The sequence below is a fragment of the Natator depressus genome, chromosome 1 (genome assembly GCF_965152275.1).
Source record: "Natator depressus isolate rNatDep1 chromosome 1, rNatDep2.hap1, whole genome shotgun sequence".
Lineage (NCBI taxonomy): Eukaryota > Metazoa > Chordata > Testudines > Cheloniidae > Natator > Natator depressus.
Genome location: NC_134234.1, coordinates 222,150,485 through 222,176,780, shown reverse-complemented (window position 1 = coordinate 222,176,780; position 26,296 = coordinate 222,150,485). Strand labels below are relative to the sequence as shown.

Here is a 26,296-nt window from a genome sequence, read left to right as displayed (position 1 = left end):
GACAAAGCCCTGGCTGGGATGATTTAATTGAGGATCGGTCCTGCTTTGAGCAGGGGGTCGGACTAGATGACCTCCTGAGGTCCCTTCCAACCCTGATATTCTATGATTCTATTCCACTTCTGTTATTGCATAAATTCACTCATTTCCCATCAGACAGCTTCTCCCAATGTATCAATTAAGCAGTGTCTCAAATCTAGCATTTTTAACACCCTAATTACTTTCATGGTGACAAATTGATTTCAGAAACAATGGATTGTGTTATCAATGGGATTGACTCAGGCCAAAGATACCCAAGTAAATAGGGGAAAAACAGCTTCTGTTTACAAACTTCCTGACAATCAACAATGACATCCTCTAGGAAATCTCAGTAATACAAAAGAAACTACATTTGGTAGTAAAGGATCAGACAGAAATTACAGTTGAAATGAAGGATAAACAGGGTTGAGAGCACAGTGACAACCTAAAAAATGTCAGAGAGAGAGAGGGGTAACATCTATATACAAATAAAAAGTTTTAAATGGGCAAATAAGTATTCCTGATAATGGAATAGAAACTTCAAGCATTCAACACTTCTAAAACATGGTGGAATGACCTCAAAGGGGTAATATATTACGTGGGCACAAACTACACAAGGATAGATTAGATTGTAGATATGGAGGGGGAGCACAACAACTTAAAGATTCCATGAAAACAACACACCAGAGTGGAAGGGACCATAAAGTTTGGATATAAATCCCAAATCATAAGAATAGGAATATATCTACTAGGGTTGTATTACCACACTTCAGAGAATGAAAGATATTAGGTTTGTAGTGTTGAGGGTGATCTGAGAGAGAATTTAAAGTTAATGAGGCAATAAAAATGGGTGATTTCAACCACCCACATATAAACTGGTCATATGGTTTAGAGTTCGTGGAACAGCTACTTCGAGAACACACAAGAGGAGAAGTTACTCTGGATTTAATCCTAAATCCAACATCCATCTCAGCTCAATGTGCAGCTGAGATGGAAACAGAAGAGTTCAGACACAAAATCCCTCAGCCCGTGGTGCTTCCTGCAGCCCCCATTGGCCTGGAATGGTGAACCACGGCCAGTGGGAGCTGCGACTGGCCAACCCTGCAGAAGCTGCAGGTAAACAAACTGGCCCAGCCCACCAGCAGCTTTCCCTGATGGGACGCGTGCCAAAGGTTGCCAATCCCGGATATAAAACAGTTTCTGTCTGGAGAAAAAAATTTCCCTGGAACCTAACCCCCGCTATTTAAATGAATTCTTATGGGAAATTGGATTCGCTTAACATTGTTTCGCTTAAAGTAGCATTTTTCAGGAACATAACTACAACGTTAAGCAAGGAGTTACTGTACATCTCTCATTTGTACAATATACCAGGGGCAGAATTAAGAGGCAAAGCGGTTTCAGATGTATGCTTCATCTGCATTTACTTCTAATATCTACAAGAGCTATTGGTTCTGTCTAAATGTAACTATACAAAAACATGTGTGTTCAACTTGGCAGGGAGTTGACTGTTTCTACCTCTCAATTTTCAGTGCTTTATTAAAAAGTGGGGGTTGAACAAAAGCAATCAAGCTTGTCTACGCATCAGTATTTCACAATATACAGATATATGAAACAAAGAATGTCTCAATACCATTTTTTTGAATGCTTGGAAAACAAAATTTTCTTATTAGGGTACTGATGAAATAGAGAGAGTGTTGTCATCAAAGGAAAATGTAGCCCTACAATTTCAGGATTAGAATGCAGAATGGAGCATTCTCCAGATGCCAAGCTTTTAATTCCCTGGTCATACACAATAAGGTCTTCTCTGTTCAAGACCTTTGTACCCCCCAAAAAAATCTTAATAGCTTCCATTTTCTGTTGCTCGATGAAGCTGTGTTCTGAAAGCATGTGTGTACTTATGCTGAAAAGAAGCAAGATATAAAAGACGTTCCCCATTAATCATCAGGGTTAGGGAAACTAATGCTAGGCATGATAAATAGAGTTGGGCATACAGAAACATTTCAAGTTAGAACTGCACTCAAAATCATTAGATAATGGTTGGATCTGTATGGGAAGCACACAGTCTTTGCTCAAAGCTGCCCCCCCCCCCCCGCCCTCTCCTCCAGTAGGTGTATGTTTGTTTCATCACTGGATTTGAGAAGAATGGAGAAAAGGAAGGAGGACTGATAAAAGATAACTGAAGCAAAAACACACTGAAAAATTGCAAGGAAACCAGCTGTATCAATCATCAGAGGGGTAGCCGCGTTAGTCTGGATCTGTAAAAGCAGCGAAGAGTCCTGTGGCACCTTATAGACTAACAGACGTATTGGAGCATAAGCTTTCGTGGGTGAATACCCACACACACTCTATACAATACAGGTTTTGCTGGCCATTTAAAATCCATCCTAGGTCTTAAAACAGGTAGCATACGTGTCCAGAAGACCGTATTCACTTGAGCAGGAAAACAAAAAAACAGTTCAACAGAGCAGATCATACATTTTTAACCTCATAGCACGGCAGGAAAATCCTTTAAACCTGTAGCAAGTCAATGAGAAATCTTCCCCACTGGTAAGCACAATAGCAGCCATCCATTTCAATAGAAGTTTATCAGCAGTGAAACCTGACCGAGATAAATGAGGAAGCTTTTGAGCCACACAGCCTGCTTCTGCCTGCTGCAGGCTGCCAGATAAAATGGGAACAAAAGCTCCCTGCTGCACCCCCTACCATTCTCCATTAACCCCTGCTGATGTTTTATCATCATCTGGGGGCTCCAGAAAAGCATAGCATGAATCAGTGCGTAAAAATAAATAATAGAGCACATATGTGGCACAAACATACCAGAAATCTGGCTTGCAGGAGACACTGACTTCTTTAGTGATGCAATAAGATTACTATTTGAGTAATGCCACACATTGAAAAACAAAAAAGCAAGCACTATTTAATGATTTTGTGTGGAAAATCTACTTGTATACAATAATGCGTAATCACACTGAAATGTCTCTTTGTCCATACACAAGGTCACTTATCAAGCAGGAGCAGGCTGAGTTTTCCTGACACCAGTTCCAAGTTCTACAATTAGACCATGCATAAGGCCCTTCATTTTCAGTTTTTATTTTTTAAAAGAACTTCACAGGAATTTATTAGTATTTATTCTAAAATTTTAAAAATGAGTGAAAAATAATTAAAAATTAAAAAGGAAGGGTATGGGCAAGGCAGGGCAGTAGAGTGACCACCTTTTCAGAAAGCAAAAGCAGGACACATGCAGGTGCCCTGCCCTCTGTGTGGTCCTGCCCCTCCTCTTCCTCCCAAGTCCCTACCTCCTGCTCCTCCTCTTCCCCCGAGGCCCCACCCCATGGGCTAGGCTGGAAGCTGGAGCAGGACTGTGTTAAGAGCCACCTAGGGAGTCCAGGCTGCTATGGGGAACCTCAGACCCTCCATCTGTCCTGGAGCAGCCTCTGGGGTGCACCGCCCAAGGGCAGGTGGAGGGTCTGGGACTCCAGGGCTCCCCACAGCAGCACAGGCTCCCTGGGTGGTTCTTACATGCCCAGCTCCGGCTTCTGGCCTGGCAGAGGCCTCAGGAGGGAGAGGAGGAGGAGCGGGGGGCAGGACCTCATGGTGAGGAGGGAGACTAAGGTCCACCTCTGCCCCTCCACCCTGCACCAGGAAGACGCAGGCATCACCCTGAGCCTCATACAGGCGCAGACCAGTGACGCAGGGAATCCAGGACAAATGCTGTCCCATAGACATTGAGCCCGGAACCAGGACTTGGGCTCTGCATTTCATGACTGTCCAGCCCATTTCAGGGTGGGTGGTCACCCTACAGAGCAGGAGGTATACTTACTACTCACAGGGGTTGGGGATGTGATGTACTTGTGATATAGCCTCGTCTCCTAGGACCCGGGCTCCCTGCCTGTCTCGCTCCCCAACTGCGCAGAGGAAGCAGAGAGGACTCCGGCACTTCAGCATGGCCAAGACAACAGTAGGCTACACCTTGGGAGTACTGACCCCCCCAACTCCCGCAGGGCATAGCCCTCTCCTGAACACAGCCTTTCAGAATAACGCCGTCCACTTCCTGGGGTCACACTGAAGGGTATGGGTCAGGATAGGGCTTTGTCCAGCAGGGAGCTCAGTACTCACAGAGTCTAATTGCTGGCTGGTACACAGTGGGGGAGAGAGATGGGCAGGGAGCTGGGTCCTGGCAGTCGAGACCACATGCACAAAGTGCCATCCACTTCCCCTGCAGGACAGAGCCCCCAACCCTGCCCCTGGCCATTTAGTGTGATCCCAGGAACCAGATAGGGCTACACTGAAAGGGCCAACAGGGGGCTCTCTCTGGGAAGTGGACAGGGTGCAGCCTTCTGCTCCCCTTTTGTGCCTGATCCCGTCCACTTCCGCCACAAAAAATTCCTGGGCCCTGAAAAAGCTAAAATTGGTGAAAACTGGGTAAAGCCCGAATACTGACTTTTTCAAAATCCAAGAATTTTTTTTTGGAGAAAAATCAATAAATACCGAAAACAGGCTACACAACAAATTTAATTCTGAGCTCCTTTTTTCTCTCCAAGGTTAAAGGATCATCTTATACTAAGGCTACACAAATAGTGGGGTTTGTTTACTTTTTTTAAACAGCAGAGATCTAGTAATCTCCTTAGCATATGTACCATTTTGGTGAAAATGGTATTTGATATTCAGTTGTTTACAGTCTCAAAGGCTTGTACATTAGACACAAAGAGAGAGCAAATTTAGCCCAAAATTAAAATGTATGAAAATTGGCCTATGGCAAATAGAAATGTTTCTTGTCCTCCCCTTTCCTCATTTTGCCCTTCACCGTTTCTTTTTTAAAAGAAATGAAAGGGGGAAGGAGAGAAACCTATTCCCCCTGCAATGTTTGAAACCCTTACAACATTGTGCTACGCAGATAAGAACTTGGAAATGAAATTGACTAGAAATATGTGAAAATGACTAATTTATTTTAAAACTGTCTGAATTGGAAAAAAAGCACAAATAGTAAAACGCACATATGTTTACATAATTTTTTCCTAATGTGTTATTACCAATGTAAGTAAGGAAATCTGTTTTTTTTTTAAACATATGGCTAAAGGTGTCCTTTTTAAACAAATCCTCCCAATAGCAACCCATCCCCACTCCCCAGACCTGGTTATTATTCCCAATTTATAGATAGAGAAACTGAAGAAGAGTAGTGAAGTGACTTGCCCAAGGCCACAGAGGAAGTCCCTGGGATTAGAATTAAAGAGTTCCTCATTCAGAGTAAATCCTCCACACCTATGCTGCCTCCTGAAGACCTTCATGGCAAATATATCAGTGTCTATAGCTAGACAAATGGAAGTTGCTCTATCGTCTTAACTGTGTAGAATTAATTAAAAATGCCATTAACAAACCTCAATTTTGTCTGTTTTCGCATCTCCCCAATATATTTTGCTTTCTGCATAATCCAGGGCCAGTCCATTTGGCCAGCCAAGCGAAGTATTCACCAGCACAACTCTGTCTGACCCATCTAATGCAGCCCTCTCAATCTTTGGAATTTCTCCCCAGTCAGTCCAATACATGTATCTGCAATGGAGAGCAGAAGAGAAGTTTAAAAATACTTTAAAACCAATGCTTTCAACATTAATGCAGCTCATCTCTAATACCCCCACACCAAAACTATGTGATCAGAAGACATACAACACAGACCAATGCATTTCTAGAACATGATTTCTATCACTGAGGTGGTAAAATTCAACTTGTGCAATATGTCCTCAATGGTGCTTATATGTGTAAATGCACTGGTCAGTTTAAACAGAATTCCCATAACAACCCGCTGCAATTCTCATAATTGTATAGCCATTTTTAACGAGCTTCAATTAATAGCCAGTTCTACTTAGTTACCCAAATCTGGAAACATGGGCAGAGACCAGAAAGAAATAAAGAGGACCAGTCAATTAATCAAAAAGTAGAAATAGTTCATTTGTCCCCATTTGGTAACTTGCAGATAATCCAGGTTTTTTAATTTCAAGCAAAAAGAGTATATGTAATATTCATGTTCCACTATCTGCACCGGTGTACATATAGGCATCAGTTCCTATTTTACTAGATTTTTGTTTGTGTTTTATATTCAGAGACAGGGTTGACTTTTTTAAAAATCTTTTTCAGCTAGAGATGTTCAAGCACAGTGTTAAACAAGAACTGACACTAATGGTTCAGATGTAATTTATTTAGTAATTCTGAGAAATTGCAAAATGAGAAACAGGAAAAGAATAGGAGGAAGAGGTTGAAAAAAACTAAAAAATTTTAACTTTGGAAACGTAAGACCTCCCGCAAATCAAATGGTATTAAAGATCACTTGTTCTTAAATTTTCAAATCAGTGTACATATATCTGCATAGCCCAGATCATGTTACAGTTAAAAGCCAGATGAGTGAAAGTGAGTTTAATATCATGATAAAAAAATTGGTATTATTTATACTCCTGAAAACAGACAGGCTTGAACTCCACTAGAAAGATCACTAGGGTTTGTATTTTTTGTTTGCCTTTTAAAGAGACCATAGTGTATTTGGCATCAGAGAGCTACAATGAATCTCTGCCATTGTTAAAGGGTACACATTACATTTCTGAATGATACAACTTTCTAAAACATTTATAAACACTTCCTTACCCAATCATGGGATCCAATACGATTGCTCTTGGTTCTTCCAAGTCTTCTGATATCAAGATCTTTCTCATAGTCCCGTTAAGTCTTGTCACTTCTATGCGATCAGTGCCGGTGTCAGTCCAATAAAGGTTTCGGGCAACCCAGTCCACAGCAATGCCATCGGGATGCGCAATCTGTGCCGTGACAACGAACTGGCTAGCTGATCCATCTATGAAAGAGCGGCGAATGGCCCTCACCTCATCATCAGTCCAATAGATGTATCCTTCCACGGGATCATAGTCAATAGCAATGGCATGACGGATGTCCTCTAGCTGCAAGACAATGTCTGTAAAATCCGGGGTATCCAAGGAAATGCGCCTCAAGTCCGTCCTCCGGGCTAGGAGCAGTAATTCGGTGGCACCTGAATACACCAAAACCAAACAAAAAAAAAATACCCTTAATTCAAAAATTGCACATGATAAATATGTAGATTCTTAGCAAGATTCTCAGCTGGTGCCAATTAGTGTGGCCCCACAGACTTCAGTGGTACTATGCAGATTGATTTGCACCTCTGGAGAATCTGGCTCAAACTTCTTCAGTGTGAATTTTGGATCCAGTGCTGAATGATTCAGAGGACATTTCCTGTAGAAATGGACTATTAAAATCTGCATGATATTAAGAAAATGTTGATGAATAGTGCCCTTTTGGTCCAACTTGAATTGTACATAGCATGTAAATTTTGCAAAGTTTAATATATTACAGTATGTTTTAGATACGTAGACTTGGCAAAATTAGATTTTTTTATATATAATTTCAATGGCTAATACCCGTTAATTTTTAAGGTTTTTTTAAGACTGAAAATGTAAATCGATAACAAAGCTGTGGAAAATTAAGGGAGGGTTTATAACTGTTACAATATAAATTGTCGACATCACATGTCAAAATATACAAGGTAAAATATGCTTAAATCAAATAAATAAACTCTCAAGCAGCATTTTCTTATTCTATCTGTAAATTTTAATCATCAATGGAAATACTTTTTCATCGGGGTGTGTGTATGGCGAAATCAATATTTACCGATATTTATCAATAAAAATTGAGTCCTTCCAAAAGCAGTGAAACCAAATCAACAAATCTGTTGTGACTATATTGGAACCAACAGTTGGCTACCCTCTGATAGATAACATATCTGGTGGCAATAGGGAAAAACCTTTTATTAAAAAAAAAAAGTGTGTTTAAACAGTGACATACCTATGAAACAAGCTAATATAAAACAATGAGAGTGACCCTCCTGTGAAATTCCTGTGTCAATCAACCTGGTTTGTTTAACGGGGGAAATGCATCATATTGCTGGGATTGACTCTCATGAAGCTGGATGGACTCTTCATTAACACATCTAATGAAAGAAGTCTGTATCAAGATGTGAAGACCACTACTACATAGGCTTACAAAGTCATGCTGAAATGAAGTGTACTGATGCCTTTACAACCTTTACATTTACAGAGGGAAAAAAAATCTGTTCATTTATGCTGTAGCTGATTTTTCCACGGAGTACAGCACAAGCTAGTGGTGAATTTGTCATTGTATCTGAAAATATTTTTATTTTCAATAATAATTTATTTTGCAGGATTTTAAAGTTTTTATCCTATGCCAATGAATTTCATTTTTATTTAAGATAAACCAACTTAACTGGAATGGGTGAGGTGATTTATCTATTTGGTAAGAGTCACCAGATGGGTTTAAGAGGATCACAAGCAGGGCTGGGTTTAGGGGGTAGAAAGCAGAGCAATTGCTTGGGCCCCAGAAAGCTAACGTACATGTTTCAGCCCTGAGCAGCGGCTGAAGCCCAAAGCCCTGAGCTTAAGGTAAGTGGCCGTAAGTTTTTCTAGTGCGGGGTGGGGGTCACACTTTACTGTCTGTTTGTTTTTTAAGTCCAAAGAGGGTCGCCAGCACAAAATGGTTGAGAAACACTGCTAAAGAAGATGGTGATTTTGAACAATAAAAGTTTAGAACATTAATACAAGTGTTCTTTCTTAAAAATGGACTAAAAAGACTGTAAAAAGAAAAAAGAAAAGGAGTACTTGTGGCACCCTAGAGACTAACCAGTTCATTTGAGCATGAGCTTTCGTGAGCTACAGCTCACCTCATCGGATGCATAGCATATCGTGGAAACTGCAGAAGACATTATATACATGGTCTCTGTGTGTATATAATGTCTTCTGCAGTTTCCACGATATGCTATGCATCCGATGAGGTGAGCTGTAGCTCACGAAAGCTCATGCTCAAATGAACTGGTTAGTCTCTAGGGTGCCACAAGTACTCCTTTTCTTTTTTCTTTTTGCGAATACAGACTAACACGGCTGTTACTCTAAAAAGACTGTTATACTCCATCCTAAACCATCGCGTTCTCGTTTAGAAATGTATGTATACATTTTTCAGCTATTTAGCTAGCAGAAAACTCTTCTTTTATGCATTATCCAATGTAGGTTTTCCCCATCCCGCAGCTATATTTTATGCCTTCTTTAAACTTTAACATGAGACTTAAACAAAAGAAAAAGAGACCAGGGTTACAAGGGTATGCTACACAGCAATTAAACACTCGCGGTTGGCCCACGTCAGCTGACTCAAGCTCAGGTTGCGAGGCTATAAATATACAGGGTAGATGTCCGGGCACAGGTTGGTGCCCAGGCTCTGGGACCCTCCCCCATCACAGAATCTGGAACCCAGGCTCCAGCCTGAGCCTGAACGTCTACACTGCAATTAAACAGCCCGAAAGACTGAGCCTGAGTCAGCTGACATAGGCCAGCTGCGGGTGTTTAATTGATGTGTAGAAATACACTATAAGTCCCATGATTACAAAAGTTAAAAAAAAGTAAGCAACCTTGTCACAGAAGTCTATTAACGTACTATATCCACAAAAAATAAATAAATAAATAAATAAATAAAATCTTGATTCGATGTCAAGGTCAAAACATACTTACATTGAATTACCATATATACAGTAATAGATGCACAAATAATCAATTTGCACCAACTACCTCAACTATTCATAGTCAATTAACAAAAGATTCTCCAATACAGCCTCATCAGAATCCACATCATCTTTTATCCAAGCTTCCATTTGACCTAAATTGTAGAAATCATCATCATCATCATCAACTGCAGTTAAAGTGGTAGGAATGCATTACCATCAGGTTTGCAGATGATCAAAAGAAGTCATATGAAGTATTTCAGATAGTAATTTTAATATGTAACTTTAAAAAACTTTCTTGGACATGGGTGAAAGTTATGATCATTTTGAAGAACTATTGCCAGTTTGCCAGAAAGACTTCAGCTGAGTAAAGTACTGTCTGTGCTGAAATTCACCCTTAAAATTGACAAATTGACCTTCTGATTGTTCTCAAATAAGCTCCATTTCAACACAGCATTGACAAAAGAAAAAAGAATTTTGTTTTGTCAAACAGACTGCAGGCTGGTCTCCACTGTAGAACATACATCGACATAGCTACATCTCTCAGGAGTGTGAAAAATCCATACCCCTGAGAGACGTAAACATACCGACCTAACCCCTGGTGTAGACAGTGGTATGTCTATGGAAGAATTTGTCTGTTGGCCTAGCTACTGCCTTTTGGGGAGAATTACCAGTGCCGACAGAAGTACCCCTCCCATCAACGGAAGTATTGTCTACACTGAAGTGCTACAGCGGGGCAGCTGTAGTGTTGCACATGTGCTGCCATAGCACTTTAAGTGTAGACATATCTGTGTCTCTAGGACCCGTGTCTCTAAGACCTCATTCAATATCAGGAAATTATTGGCTTTCAGTTAACCTATGTTGCACACCGGATCTTTGAGCTAAGAATTTCATGGTCTTTATCTAGGAGCATAGCAAACATTCCACTCATCAAACAAAACCAACCCCGCAAACATGGCCAATCAAGCAATAAAGAGTTAAAAATGTTCTTTAAAGCGATTATCCACACCTCTGTAAACAGACAACTTATCTGGCTAGTTATATCGCTTTTGAAAGCCATTCTGTTGGGAAAATGGGAATTGATTAGCAGAGAAGCACCTCATCAGAAGTTTAGGTTGAAGCGGTGTAACTTCAGATGATCTCAGCAGGCTCTCCTTGTCCTGACTAATACCAAAAGTAGTAAATCTCAGAGGTTGGAATATCTATAGGATGACCACTGGCCACATATCACCACCTTGGAACAAATAAGGGAAGACTCCAAACTAAAAACTAGACAAACTTGTACAAAACATCCGTTGAAAAGCCTCATATAACATTGGATTGTGAGGACTATGTTCAGAGGACTATGCAAGACATGTAGGTTGCGCAAGACATGAAGTTTTTAAATCTCAGTATTTTGTTAATTCAAATTCCAGAGGTCATTAAAAACAAACACACACACACAGGACTAACGTCCAGCTTCAAGACTCTGTACATACACCATCAATTTTCTAAGATAGTTACCCAGAATAGTTGCAGCTTGTAACTTTTGTCCTTTGACCCCACGGTAACGAAGTTTCACTTAAAATTTTTGCATTTTTGTTTTGCTTTGGTACAAGATTAAAAACAAAACCAAAACCAAAAAGCTTCTGCCTCCACCGGTGAACAATACAGGAAAAAATCATACCGGGTACACATACTTAAGAGGAAAAAATGCAGGAAAGAGGATTTCAGAGGATTGTGCGTGCCTGTGTATAGGGTTTCAAGTCATCATTTACTGGGGCACTGTAACTCCTTATGAATATATAAAATGGCTCATAACCCCACTACCACCATGACTTCAGTGGGAGAGGGGAACACACTGGAGCTACCAAATGTAATGTGCTTTTTTAATTCAAGTGTAACGGAACTATATTTAAAGTTAGCATTTAACAGAAAGCCAAAAATACTGAAGTAGTGCTATAAATTAAACAATCGGGCAGGTTTTGAAAATCAGGTCCTCAGATTACCATCTTGCTGATCTCCCATACAATTTATGAGAATTTTAGCACCCAATAGTTTATATACGATTAAAGTTGGAGACCAAGACCAACATTTAAAAAAAATATCTATCTGTCTATCCGGGTTCCTAAAGTTAGGTGTTCATGGGAACTCACTGGGTGCTCAGTTCTTTTTGAAAAGTCAAGCCACTTATTTAGGTGTCTAAATATGGACACAGAAGCCTTACTTTAGGGCACCCATGTTTGAAAACTTTAGCCTACTTTTATTAAGCAGTTTGAAAGCTGGCTTTGCAAGCTGGCAGTGCATTGTATTAGTTCTACTACTCCTAATATTTCTCTAGAAAGTCTCTACTAATAATCAAGTCTAATTTAAACACATGGGGGGAGGAAGAGAGATCTAGGAAAGAATGGGAAGAAGCAAGCGGATACTTGCAATGACATGACTTTAAAGTCACGTGTGTCACGACCTGCCACGCTTTACAATGAATTCCAGCTTTACAATAGTATAAACAAAGCATCTGCTTGTTGCCCTGGTGATGTGTACATTATTTTACTTTAAAACCATTGTTGGTCCCTCAGAATAACAGTATTTTCTTGGTATCGGTCCAGGACTATATAAATAACAAGACCCAGGCCTAGCACAAGTCTAATTCTCTCTCTGTGCCTTATCAAGCGTAAATAATGAATAAATTCTCAATACAATTATTACATATTTGATTAAACTTCCTGCTCCTAAAAATCTTTGCCTTGATTTTTATTCCATCCATTGTTGTACCTGTTGCTGTCAGTCTGCCCCTGCTACTACAGGAGGAGAGAAGAGATAGAACCCCAGCAAGATTTCTCATCTAGATGACAACAGCCTTGAATTTGCAGAGGAAAAGGAAGAAGTGTCCAGAAATTAATGGCAAATTTCTCTCTTGTTTAAAGGGAGGTGGGGAAAGGAACAATTTTAAAGTTAAGAATCTTGATATGTATAAGGAAATCTGGATTCGGGCTTTACAGGCTGTGGAGGCAGAGAATTTAGGAGTTTCAAGGGGTACTCTTAAACTGCAACAGAAAATACAGAGTTCTGGTAGCTGTCCTCAAGACAAGAAAAAAAAAGAAAAACAAACAGTATAAGGGTTGCTAGATATGGATGGGATAAAGAATGTCTCTTCTTGACAGTGAACAGGAAAACCAAAGCAAGATTCACAGTCAAAAAAAATATATATTTATTTATTTATTTATTAACAATGCTACATTAGAAAAATATTAGGTCTCCTCACTGAGTGAAAGCAACTACTGTAGTGTTTATTCCTTTCCAAGTGCCAACAGTTAAACTGTACTGGTGGTAGAAAAAGTGGGAAAGAAGAAGAAAATGTCTAGCGCACATAAGGACACAGAGTGCAAGTGAATGAATGGGGAGATCTTCCCAAGATAAACAAGAACGCAGTAGGCCTCTAAAAACAAACTCAAATTTTACCATTAAACAAAAAGAAATGTCAATCAAACAGCATATATACAGCCAGAGTGTCAATAGAATTAGGTTCATATGGATGCATGTCATACTGAAAAACACCCCAAAGTGCTTTACAGAACAGCAAGCTAAAGCATCAGTAGTTCAATGACAACGTAAGTAAAGTATACTGGCTGTAGCAGTTGCATGCTCAAAATAGCTCAGTTAGCCTTGGACATATCGATTGAGGAATTGCTGGCTGGCAACCGGGTCATTCTCCCTCTCTTTTCTTTGAGTAATAGGGATTTTTGAACTTTCACCCAGATGTTGGAGGAGTGTTAGCATTGGAAGTAAGCCAAAGTCCCAATTACATAACTGTTTTCTTTTGGAAGGGGAGTGGAAATTAAAAGTGACTGACCAGTCAGTATAATTAGTCATGAGGAGAATAACTAACTTTATCCCAGCTCATACATCAACCCTTCCTAAAATACTTTGGAGAGAAGTTTATGGAATCTACCCAAAACAGGAAAGGGGAAAAAAAAGAAAATGTATTGTTCTGAATAGTCAGAAAAAATGAAGTTCCTCTAAGGTGCGATTTAAAAAAACCCAAAACACTAGAAAACACACTTTGCTATAAACTGAAACTATTAAAAAATGCTAGTTGTCATGGAAACTGCTCAACGAGGGTCAGCCAGCCTCACCTTTGGCTGCAAGGTTCATCTGTCAATGCCAAACCACTGCAAACATGCACACAATAATCACCCTCCAAATCTTTCCTGTTCTGGCCAGCGCACTAATCTAACATTCCAGAAAAATAAGGATCTCTGCTTCTCAGAGGTATTCCTTTCAGTATGAAACAATTTATTATTTAGTTTCAGAGCTATCATGATTTTTGCTCAGACCACCACTAGAAGATAAAATTGCCTTGAAAGAAAGAGACATTGTCTCTCTCCTCATTTTCACTGCTTTTTAACTGGAAATCATCTTTTTTCCCAGCAAAGTCAAAAACATGTTACATTTCAAAACCTCATCTGAAACTTTAATTATTCAGCTTTTTTGGTTCTTTCAGCACAACTGAAATTTACTGAATGGATCTGGCTCACAGGGAAAAATTGATTTTTTTAATTCACTGTGTTCAGTTTCACTCTTTCCAGGACAGACACATTTAACAGGCCAACTGCAGAGTAAAAATGGAAAATCAATTTATTTCACTAATATCAGTAAGCAGCCTACAAGAGGAAGTCTACACATAAACAAGAACAGATTTACTTTTTAGATCCTTGGGAGTCCTGCTGGCCTGCTCTTTTTAACTGCAATGCCCCACAAAATTCACAATTTTGACATTTCACAACTACCAAAAGCAATTGAAGGCAACTTGGAGCTGGCCCTGTAGGGCTCAGGAAAGTCCTGCCTCCCTCACCCACAGCAGCCCCAAGTCTCTGTCACCTTCACCACCTCAAAGAAGGAGCACAATTGTCAAAGATACTTTTTTTTTTTATTATTATTATATAATCTCTGGGCAAAGCATAACAACTTTGAAAGCTGGACCATACCCCACACACAGGCCTTCCCTGGTTCCCTTTGGTCCTATCCTCCCCCAGCAAAAGTCTCTTAGCAACTGTGATTTACCAGAATGATGCGTACTGGGGCATTAGGTAAGCACAGTGGGACATCCTAGAATGTGAAACAAGGCTTGAGGTGTATATATTTTTACTTTGTTTTGCACTGACTACTCTAATCCTGTTTAGCAGTGGGGTATACAGCACGTATTGACTAAGGAAATGGATTTTCCATTTTTAATTTCCATTCCACCTCTTAAAAGGTGGGCTTGTTATTTTGGATCATTCAGAGAGTCAGGCAGAGTCATAGAGTTTAAGACCAGAGTGACCACCAGATCATCTCATCTGATCTCCTGTATATCAGAGGCCACAAAACACCACCCAGCCGCCTCCACACCGAACAACCATAATTAGATCAAAGTATTATAGCCCTCAGGAGACTAAACTATTGTGTGCCACAGGCAGAGAACAGGAGGAACACACAACTTGATATTGATATGATCATCTAAGTCTCTGTTGCACATACTCTACATATCACTTGCACAATGCTTTAAAGTGATTCTTAGTAAATAAAATCACTGATATATGAAGAGCTATGCTGTATGTCTGAACAGGAGCACACTAATGGTTCAGTATCTCATGTTCTTATGGAGAGAATGGAGTAAAAATTGACTCATCATGAACCAGACAAAGAAATAAGCTGATATATTTTATGGCTGTGAATATCCAGAATCTGATATCAGAATTTAAATTATATGAGATTTTTATTTATGAAAATAAATACTCTTCATCCACATGCCTCAGATAATTTATTTTGACAGGTAATAAAAACATTAGCTTGTTCATCATGGTAAGGGTGGGAAAGTAAATTTTTTGCATGGGCTGGCAATTCCTCATGACGATTTTGCAAGGCTGCTTTAGAATCTTTATGCTTTTTTGCTCTTCTATGTACAAGAGGCAATTTATTTTAATAAGGTTCTCACGGACACAACTAGCCATGTTAAACAATCAGGCGGAGTGAAATAGGAGGAGATAAGAGGAAACACTGAAGAGCAGCTGACAAGTCCTAGAAAATGTCTTATATTAAATATAAAAGGGAACGTTAATAAAATAAACATTTTTTTCAAATTATTCTATTTAAAATTAATTCTGCCTGTATCATTTTATGGGTTCCCCCCCCCCTTGCTAACTTTTCAGTGGGGAGAGAGTCTGCATGAAAAAAGGTTCTTTGTTTTACAAGAGTTAATTTGATCCTGATACTTACTCTTCAGCTGTTTGACATCAGGATCATTATAGCAATCCGATCCAATGTTAAAAATTATTTAGATTTTCAAACTTGAGTGCCTAAAGTTAGGCACCTGAATCTATATTTAGGCACTTTAGTAAACATCACTTGATTTTCAGGGAGGGGTGTTGAGCAGTCATATTTCCCTAACAAGTCAGCTAGACCTCTGGGTGCTCAACACCTCTGGAAATAATGCCACACTTATTTTAGTGCCTAAATATAGATTCAAGTGCCTAACTTTAAGCACATGATCTGAAAGTTTCAGCCTATGATGTTAGGTATGAATGGGGTAGGATAAGTGGCAGCATTAAAGAGATATTTTGCTTGGTTGGATCTCGAAGAAGGGATGAAAATATTTAATGTACAACAACAACAGAAGTGCTTTACAGACATTAATTCATTGAGGCCAGGTCTACACTACAGACTTACATCAGTAGAACTGTGCTGCTCAGGGGTGTGAAAAGTCCACATCCCTGAGCGTCAGAGTTATACCAACCTAACCTCCGGCATACAAAGGGGAGAGCTTCTCCGTCAATATAGCTCCCACCTCTCAGGGAGGTGGATTAACTGTACCGATGGGAGAAGCTCTCCCATCATCATAGGAGCGTCTTCACTTCAGCGTGACAGTGGTTCAGCTGCACCTATCCAGCGTTTTAGGTGTAGACCTGCCCTAAGAAGCAATATATGAGGTAGTTGTTACCTCCTTTTTTAAGAGATGAGGAAACCAAGGCTCAAAATGCTTGCCCAATGCCACACAGTCAATCAGTGGCGGTGCTGGGACTAGACCCCAAATCTTGTCTCCAGTACCTATTCTTTAGCCATGAGACCATGCCTTCTCTTTTAAAAAGTAGAGAGATGAACATATTAACAGAACACAATTAGAAGTTTTCCATGCATGTGCAAGTCTTCAGGGAACATTCCCTATAATGTATATCTGTATTGGAAAAGCATAAATCATTCTATCCTACTATTTCCCATAATAATATTTCCAACCCACGAGCCCCTTCATATGCATTATCCAATTAAATGGACAAACACCTTTCTTGCAGAAACTACATCAACTTTATTCCAAAATAATCTTTCAAAAACAAAGCCTACCATCTTTGCAGTTCTTTCCATTCTCAAGGAGTTTCACACCAGTGGGACAAGCACACTGATAAGAAGGCTTGATAGGAGACATCAAACACAAGTGGGAGCAGCCACCATTATTACTTCCACATGGGTTTGTAGCTGTTGAACATAAATCACACAGATTAATATTTTTCATAACAAATGACCTCGTCTCATGTGTCAGGAGGCACAAGGCTTTTTTAAGAGTCTGTGTTCGGAAAGCGGATAAAGGAGGAAATAATAAACACAGAACAAGTAAAAGTTAATTCCAATCATTAAGAGTGGATAATTATTGTACCCAACTGCAAAGACATTGCATATTTCCTTTCTTGAAAATGTGGCATTTGGCTCTACATAGGATTCTTGTTTCATGTGTGCTCTTATCAGTTTCACAAACTGCTCAGCACCAAAACAAGCAGCGGCATGTACAAAAATACAAAATGCAAGCAAGATAAATTCACTAAAAGGTTAAGATGGTGGTTACCCTACAAAGCTAGTCATGTTTAACACCATTAGCCACATTAACAATAGTTTCCATTCAGGAACATGGACTTCTCAGGTAATGCTCAAGAGAGAGAAAAAGTAAGTCCCCTGCTGTTTAAATCTCCAGCACACGGCCCCCTTAAAAATAAATAAATAAAAAGGAACACTGCACAGCATCACTATGGCAGGCAAGAGGAGGAGGAGGAGGGGTGAGATGTTTTATTAATGTTAAAGAACAACGTAAAGAATACTCAGTGTCCCTTTAGGTCTATTCCCAAGTCCCCTGCTTTGGAAACTGTTGCATCATAAAGCAAATGTAGCCATCCAGCTCTCACGTAATTTCCTCCTGTCCCCAAACAGAAAGGCATATCAGACTTCTACAGATCAGTTCCAACCTGCAGCTAGAAAAGAAACCAAGACTCCTTACCATTTGGCTGCCTCTGTTGACTGAAAACATGGATATCCATGGGAGAGAAAATGTTGGAATGTATTTCACGCAGGTCCTCCCCAGAATACTTGTTGCAAGCCAAAATAGAATGAGTGTTCCAGTCAGTCCAGTACAATGTGTCCCCAAACAAAGTCAAAGCAAAAGGATGTGGAAGAGAACCTTTAACCACTGCTTGCCTAATAGGGTACAAGGAGGAAAACACATGTTCACATATAATTAAAAGTACACTTTTGTTTTAAATTTTACGTTTAAAGTAGTATATCATCTATGAAAAGGTGTTACACTGATAGCACTGCTGAACAAAGCCTTCTGTTTATCCATGGGAAAGCGCATTAGCAATGGAGGGCAATTCACTTTCTATTGGCCAATCCGTTGATGCCAGAATGCCAACAGATGCCAGCTGTTCGGGGTATACAGCTCCACTAACAAAGCACTATAAAAGTGCCAAGGAGTAGTTACCTTTTCAAAGTGCTGCACAAACAGAGAGTTATACTGAAATTACACATTTCATTTCACACATGCCAAACGACCAATAAATAATTCAAGTCACTTCCAACCTTGACACAGATTTAGAATTGAAAGGGTTTGTGATCTATTACCAAGCCCCGGGGCCAACCATCTCTTCTAGGTTTACTATTATTTTCAACCATTAGAAGAATAGCTATTGTATCAAAAATTTAAATATTACAAAGTGTTTAACTACCAGAGTTCTATTTATCATCATTTATTTCATTAGATTGTTTTAATATTTATTAAAAGCAGGGCCATTAAGAGTCATCTATTGGCCACATTGCTATGACATCTCTTCTCACCCCAGTTTCCCCTTTTATGCGGTCCTTACCTATCCCCAAAATGAAGTACAAACATTGTGGAAGACAACATGTTCAGATTTCTGCTATGCTGAAATCAGTCATCAATGAATCTGGCCTCATGGGATTAAAACTAAGTATTTTGCAGTCTTTCTCCCTCACCCCAAAAGCAGCATGTTCTACCTCACCTCACACATACGAAACACTGTAGCTGACTTCCAAACACCCCCTTTACCCAGTGTTCTTCTGTTCTGAATGTTGTCAATTTTTAATACCTCTGCGCTTTTGCCATTCCTTCCTTCCTTGGTGCCACTATCTAGCTTCTGCTTAGAAAATGGATGAAGTAGGACTTAACAACAGAAATTGATACACATTTCCACTAGACATTCAGTTGCTGGCACAGGTCAAACTCATTTTGGCAAGCTGCATTTATTTAAGAGGACTACTAAAGTAAAGCAGACATCCTAAAAGATAGTTATGGAACCCCACTTCCCATGAATTCTGAAGACACATTTCTGACCAAAGATTAGAGCTTGAGGTACAGGCTCAGTTTCTTTGGGATCAGGATTTGTAAGATGTACAATGACCAGCCAGCCTCATTTCAGTCTTTTCTTGAGTGGAAAGGAGTTGCTGGTTGCATAACTTGAAGAAATATCCACACACTCCCTCCTAGACAGGAGTCAACAACTGAATGAGGGACAACAATATTCTCACTTTTCTGATCAGTGTTAAAAGCATAGCAGCAGGACAGTATTGTGAAGTATGAACATGTACTGGACCAGTGGCTCTTTGGATAAAGGACATTGCAATTTCTAGTACTTTCACTCTAGCACATTCAATTATTGATAAACTGTCTTTTAAAAACTGCTACTCTTCAATTTGCTAGAAAAACACGTTGATTCATTTAATGGTCATGTTTATGTTCCAACACCACACTAAATAAAATCTTCTATTTTCTTACATTTTGCAATAGGATCTCGGATATCAAACCATAACCGCTCTTTTACATGCCTTCATCTGGGTCAGACAGGTATTTATTAGCACCTAATTAAAATGAGGAAACTCAAGTTCACACATTGTGAGAGACTATTATAATGTAGGTTTCAGTTGAAATCCAACATTGTGACAATGAAGCTTGACCTACTGGAACTCCCAGAATAACGGAGTTTTAAAAAAATATATGCCAAATAGCCATTAAAAAGCTTTCAAGTCTGCGTAATTAGACACAAGTTTTAACAGGGTCATAATTTGTCCAAGTCTTTTAACATGATCATTAAAACAGCAGAATTCCAAGGTCTCACTGACTACCAACACCCCTCCCCCCCAAAAAAAACCAAAAAACAACAACAAAACCCCACACTGCTCTGAATACCCAAGGTCAAATTTTTCAAGAGCCCTTAGTGCGCACCTACAACTCAAGCCATATTTTTCAAGAGAGCTCAGTTCCCATTTAGGCACCGAAATAAAGTGCCCAGATTTTTAAACGTTCTCAGGTCCCAAGAGCCCTCAAAGAGAATATGTCATTGAGAACAATGGAAGATGCTGGGTGCAAAGCACTTTTGAAAATCTAACCCTTAACATGCAATGCATAAAGTGATTTGTGATCCTTATCTAAGCCTGACCCTATCTGGAAAGGTTCATAAAGACTAGGAAGCTACCACACTTGATTGCTCCATCAGTTATGTGATTATACTTAAATGTGTTTTTTTTTCTGTAGATAAAAGGACAGGTCATGGTGAAAAAGTCTTTAAACCTAAGTACACAGGTACTGGTTTCTGGTACTTCATTAAGCTAAGTAATAATATAACACTATGCTCCACTTCATGTAGTTTTCTGGACAGCAATTAGGAGATGTGGTGATAGTTCATTTTCAATCACCTAATCTAACTGGCATTTTATTCTCTCTAAACATGTTTTATGGGCCATATTAGCAAGTTTGCTCAAGAGTGGCTACACAATTTGCATCAGCAATGAAGTTGAGCTTCACTAAACGGACCTTCCTAAATCTGCCAGCTCTAGATTCTAATCAATGGGAGCTTTTTCTCTCTCTTTCTTTCTTTCTTTCGTGGAGAGGGATGGGAGGGAGGAGAGTGGAACCACAGAAAGCAGGGAAAGGAAGAGAAGTAATATAAAAGAAGCAATACTCCCTCTCGGGCTGCTATGAAGCAATTTTAAGTATGATCTGCATTAAGGGCTGAAAGGGTTTGGTGGGGAGGAAGGGGAGAAACTGGAGAGGAATAATTTTCATCTTGATTTACTAATTACGAACGGTGCCAGAGTGACAGTACTGGAGAGTGATGTTGTATAGTTAACTGCTGTGTACGGCTAACAGCAGTGCAAGCTTCCCACAACAGTCCTGCCAGTGTGCTTAACCACTAATGCAAATGAACCCCACTTAAGGGTAAAAGGGGAATAGGGTCTCCACCCCTCTGGTGAGACTGCCAACAAGGGCACCAATTATGAGGTAGGTGGTGTAACTGGATTGACAAGATCTGACAGCTGGCTGGTGGCAACTACTTTCAATCAGCCCATGCTCAATTTGAACAAATGATGTGAAGGCAAGATATTGTATATCCCATTATCATTCTACCAAGCTATTCAGTTCCCTCAAAGGCTTACAGTTTCATAGGCATAGTCAAATTACTGCCATAGCCAAATTACTACTTCTAGTCACAGGTATCAATAGAAATAAGAGCAGGAGAGTTGGGGATAAGAGAGCAGTTTTATTAGCCCTGTAGACCTCATGGAGATTTCTTAATCAACACATAATCATCAGATAAAAATATTTATAGAGAATAACTGGAGGTTCAGTCAAAATTAACATGAAAAATGTAACCACACAATTAAACTTCAAAAGCCGGAGGTAGTGTCAGGATGGATTAATTAAAATCACCTATTTTAATCATGATTTAAATTAGCAAGCAGGAAACCCTGATCTGAATCACTGATTTTTAAGCTTGCTTTGCATTTGTGCTTTTTAGTTATTTTCCTAAAAGAAGGTTAATTTTCATTGGTTGGTGATCATTAAAACATGATGATCCTCAACTAAATATAGCCATTACAGTAAATCTAGTCTCTCTTTTTGCTAACCAGGAGGCTCTACCACATCTATAGACATTTATTTAGTCTAATTTACACATATTCAGATTCTTAATTTGTCTTAATTCTTAATGTTTACATTTTTATATCGTCAGAAAATGGTGTGAAGCATTTCTTATTTACGAGGTGATTAATTTTTTTTACTTGTGATTTGTGACAAGCTCTATTTGGAGGGAAATTCAAACAATTAAAAATGCACAAAACCAGCATTTTAAAATAACTTTAATTGGTTAAATAAAGGAGGGTTATCAAAATATGTTTTGCATTTAAAACTAAGATGTATTGAGAAAGGAAGTAACATCTCCAGTTAACTAACTGAACTGACTTTTCCTGGTCACCATTGTGCTTCAAAATTTTAGAACTAATAGATCTCATCTTCTCAAACCTAGTTTTTAATACACAGATTGGAGGAGGAAATAAACTTTTCTGTTTTTTCAACTCCCATTTGTTTCTTAATTTTGAATGATCTAGTCACTGCACTGAAATAGCTGAACGAACAGAAATGAAGAAAATATTCCCTCTGAACCTACAGAAGAGGCTATTGCTACTAAAAGCCATTTTAGCACTTCAACTAACTCTGGTTCCAAGCGCTCAGCCAGTGACTTCCACCAGCTCAGTGGTTTGACTTCCTTTAACACTTGGCAGCAAATATGTACTACTTAATATTTTTTTAATTTAAATTTTAAAATTACTGTAAAGATTACAGTAGGCCTTACCACAGAATCTCCAATTTAATTGTAAATAGGTTTATTTAAAAAAAAATAAGCCTGTATTTAAACTTTTTAAAAGTCCAATTAAAAACATCATTTTTTAAAAAATCACCTTTTTATCCACCCTTCGCACCTTACTTTAAAAACATTTACAAACTATATACACTGTTTTAGTGGTGGGAGAAGAGACAGTGCACCTCTGTCAAGATGAATTTCTCTTGTGCTATGTATCACTGTTTCCTGACTATAGCCAGTTATATTATCAGCATGGTAATCAGTAAAATTAAAAACAGATTTTACCAAGAAGTCTGCTATTGCCTGAAGAAAATTTAGTTCAAGTTAAATGTATTTGCATTTATACTGTTGTTTAAGATGCCTATATAATACTTTGTGAGAAAGCAGGAAGAGAAAGGACTAAATACTTACTATATGTGGCTATACACATTTAAAACAAACTGAGTGAATAAAAAAAGATTGATGGCCAAGCATTTACCTATTGTATATTAAGAGCAACCAAAATTCTTGCCCTGTTGTGGAATGATTGTTTTTTGGTTTTATTAGGTCACCATATTGAGTACAAACATTTTTCCTACACATGATAAAAGTCCAAACTGTAAACGTGTAGGAAGTGGCCAGTTATACATCCCTATTCTTGATAGGTTGGCATTTCCCTAAAATCCTGTACAATATGCTGCCAACTCCCAAATCCAAGAACAGATTCAATTTAAGATGAAAAACATTTACAGACTTCCTTTAAAAAAAATGCACCAACTAAAACAGAGAATAAAGATGGGATTTTTCCAAAACTTAAAAGAGCAAACAATTAGACCAAAGGATGCTGCATTATACTAAATCTAACACTGTGGATCATCCACACCTCCTTATTCTAACTAAGCTTTCATGCCTCAGTAAATCCATTATTTCCTCTTTACATTAAAGAGGAAACTCATTCTACCTGAAAACTGTATTTCAATAAACCCAGAACATATGGGGTACTTTCAGCCATTGTATTTCTCTCAGCTGTTTATATTCCATCTCCACAGCACCAAGAACTTCATTCTTTTATCCATATTACATACAGAACTTATTAGCATACACTAATGGCTTCCAGCATGGTATAATACTGCAAAAATCAAAAAATTTCAGTCAGCTAAAGCAACGTTTTGTTTCAGTTCATCATTTCCACAATACAGAACATAAAGGGCTGTCTAGTAACACTATTGAAACAGAGTCAATACTGTTCTGAGCTAAAATTATAGGTCTCAAAAACTGAACAATGGAACTGCAGACTGAGATAATAAAGGCATAACTTACATGATGCAGCATCCAAAACTGAGGTACTCATAATCAATAATCATTGTTTAAAAATCTTGGTCAACATTTCTATATCAGCAATATGCAGCACATGGACAGAAGGTACAGTAGTTGGGTCCACTAGTCATGGAAGGTCTTTATCCCTAAAGTCTCTTCTCTTCATGTTCCATGTTGTAGGGGCCAATCTCAGTGGTAGAGAGTAAGAATTATCCTATGTACATTTAATTCCACCTTTCAAATGAAGATCCTGTACATATTACCATCTCCCAGCAGTTCCAGGATAGTAAAACTATCATTGTTTTGGTTTTTTGCAACTGAATTTCAAAAGCGAAAGGGGGAAAAAAAATGAAGTTATCCACACCACTGCCACATGCTAACAAAATAGCATATAGACACCCCATATTAAACAAGTAATCTTACAATACAATTTGTGTGAGAAATAGTTCTTCAAGTACAACACTTGACCTCTCCTGTCCGATAACTGAGTGAAGAGGGAGCAATCTTCTGTCCAGATGGGTTGATCTGATGGTGTAGAAATCCCACTTGGATGGCTGAGTGTTTCCACTGAACTGAGCTGCCTTACCAAATCTTTAATAACCTACCCAATTATCCAACAGAAGGTGAAATGGGCAAATTAAGTTGAACGTTTTAGTTCATTTACACCAAACAGGGACATTCCACTTTTATTTGAGTATTCATTACCCACTCAAAGGATTCCACACCAGGAATGTAAGTAATGAAATTGATGGCCTGCTAACTAGGAAATCACAGTTAATGATTTAAACAAAAAAGTCTCCACTATTTCAGCATAGCTACATTTCCTCAAAAACCTCTCAGTAGCATACCAATTAAAACATACAAGCACACAAACGTGCACACACACACAAAAATCCCGTCAGCTCAAAACGCTAACACCAGTCTGCAATATTTTGCTTTACTTGTTGCGTGGTGTGGATGAGGCACCTTCCTTTGTACCACAGGGCCTCCATAATCCCACACTGCCATGGTTTGGGCTTTCAGGCAGGTCAGGCCTTGCTTGCAACAAGATAAGTGTCTTGGACAGCTAAGAGGCAAATTTGCCATATTACTCTAAAGTGACAGCGGAATATTAAAGAAATAGAAATCCAATTTACAATCTGGAGGTTAAAGTTTTCTGATTAGCCATGAAATCAAGAACACAGTCTTTAGGGGTTACTGCTGGCCCATATTTACATTTGCTGGTTATTAGCCTATTGAAAACTATTACACCTCTGATACTATATACTGGATCTGTTTTGAATGAATGCTCATGGCTACATTTTTGTCACAGATTCCATTATTTTCAGGGTTTTTTTTTTTAAAAATCCCTACAGAAAGTTTTTGCACAGGTATTTTACTATATCAGTGATAGGTGGGAAGATGCCAAAATGTCATTCTTTTTAGTACATGAAAAGTATAATAGAAAACGTACAACAGCAACAGACTTGTATAAAACAAGTTAAACTCTGTCTTGTAGAGAATATTTGTCTGTCTACAGACCTGAAGAAGAGCTCTTTGTAAGCTCAAAAGTTTGCCTCTTTCACCAACAGAAGTTGGTTCAATAGAAGTATTACCTCACCCATCCTGTCTCCATAGTAGCTGTCTATAAAGTTATTTAATTATACCATAATCCTTAAAAAATGTCAGTTATATATCCATGACTCTCGACATTTTGGGCTATTTGCTTGTAGGTGGGTGTGATAAACAGTTTCAATGAGAATCCCAGGCCCTGACAAACTAAATCCTATTACAGTGGTCCCCAAATTATGGGGGAGGAATGTTCAGAGGGAAAGGGGTGCGGGCACCATGCAGCAAGTCTTGGGCTAACCTCCCATAGGGAGCAGGCAGGAAGAGCCACGCTTCCAGCCCCACGCCACCCCCAGACCAGTTCTCCGTTTAACCCCACAGTCTTGCTCTGCCTCCAGGCCTGGGCCATCGCCCTTGGGAGGTGAGGAGCACAGGAGTAGTTTGACTTCTATACTGGGTGGGCAGCTCCAGTCAGGCCAGCGAGGCCACACGTGGAAGGCAAAATTCTGCGCCTGCCCAAGGCTTGCAGTTTGGGGAAGAGGGAAGAGGAGCAACGCCCCCCCGCTTCCATCCCCAAACTACACCCATGGTGGGAAGAGAGTGCCATGCTCCAGCCCCGCTCTGCCCCCAGGCGTGGGCCAGCCCCCATGGGGGTAGGGAGAGCGCGCCAAGCTTCCAGCCCCACTCTGCCCCCAGACCAGCTCTGTCCGCTGCTCCATCCCCAGCCCAGCTCTGCTCTCATTCCCTCTCAGACCAGCTCAGCCCCTAGCCCAAGCTCCTCCCTATCCCCAGTTCTGCTCCCAGCTCTGCCTTTAACTCAAGCTCTGCTGCTTGGCTGTGCAGTAATGGGGGGGGACCGGGGTGCCACAGAGAGATTCCACTGATGGTAAGAAGGGGAAGGGAGGGGTGCGACTGGAAAAGTTTGTAT

At 39.4% G+C, this 26,296-nt stretch overlaps 1 protein-coding gene across 2 annotated transcripts in view; it reads right to left on the bottom strand.

Moving 5' to 3' along the window:
• The window catches only part of LRP6 (LDL receptor related protein 6), a 194,998-nt gene that overhangs the window by 64,854 nt on the left and 103,848 nt on the right, over positions 1–26,296 (bottom strand). For both annotated transcript variants that reach the window (XM_074936314.1, XM_074936305.1), the window contains exons 4-7: positions 17,871–18,067; positions 16,949–17,080; positions 6,646–7,042; positions 5,391–5,562 (exon numbers count right to left, since the gene is read on the bottom strand). In XM_074936314.1, the coding sequence (XP_074792415.1) occupies positions 5,391–5,562; positions 6,646–7,042; positions 16,949–17,080; positions 17,871–18,067 (898 nt within the window). The remainder of the gene's footprint in view (positions 1–5,390; positions 5,563–6,645; positions 7,043–16,948; positions 17,081–17,870; positions 18,068–26,296) is intronic.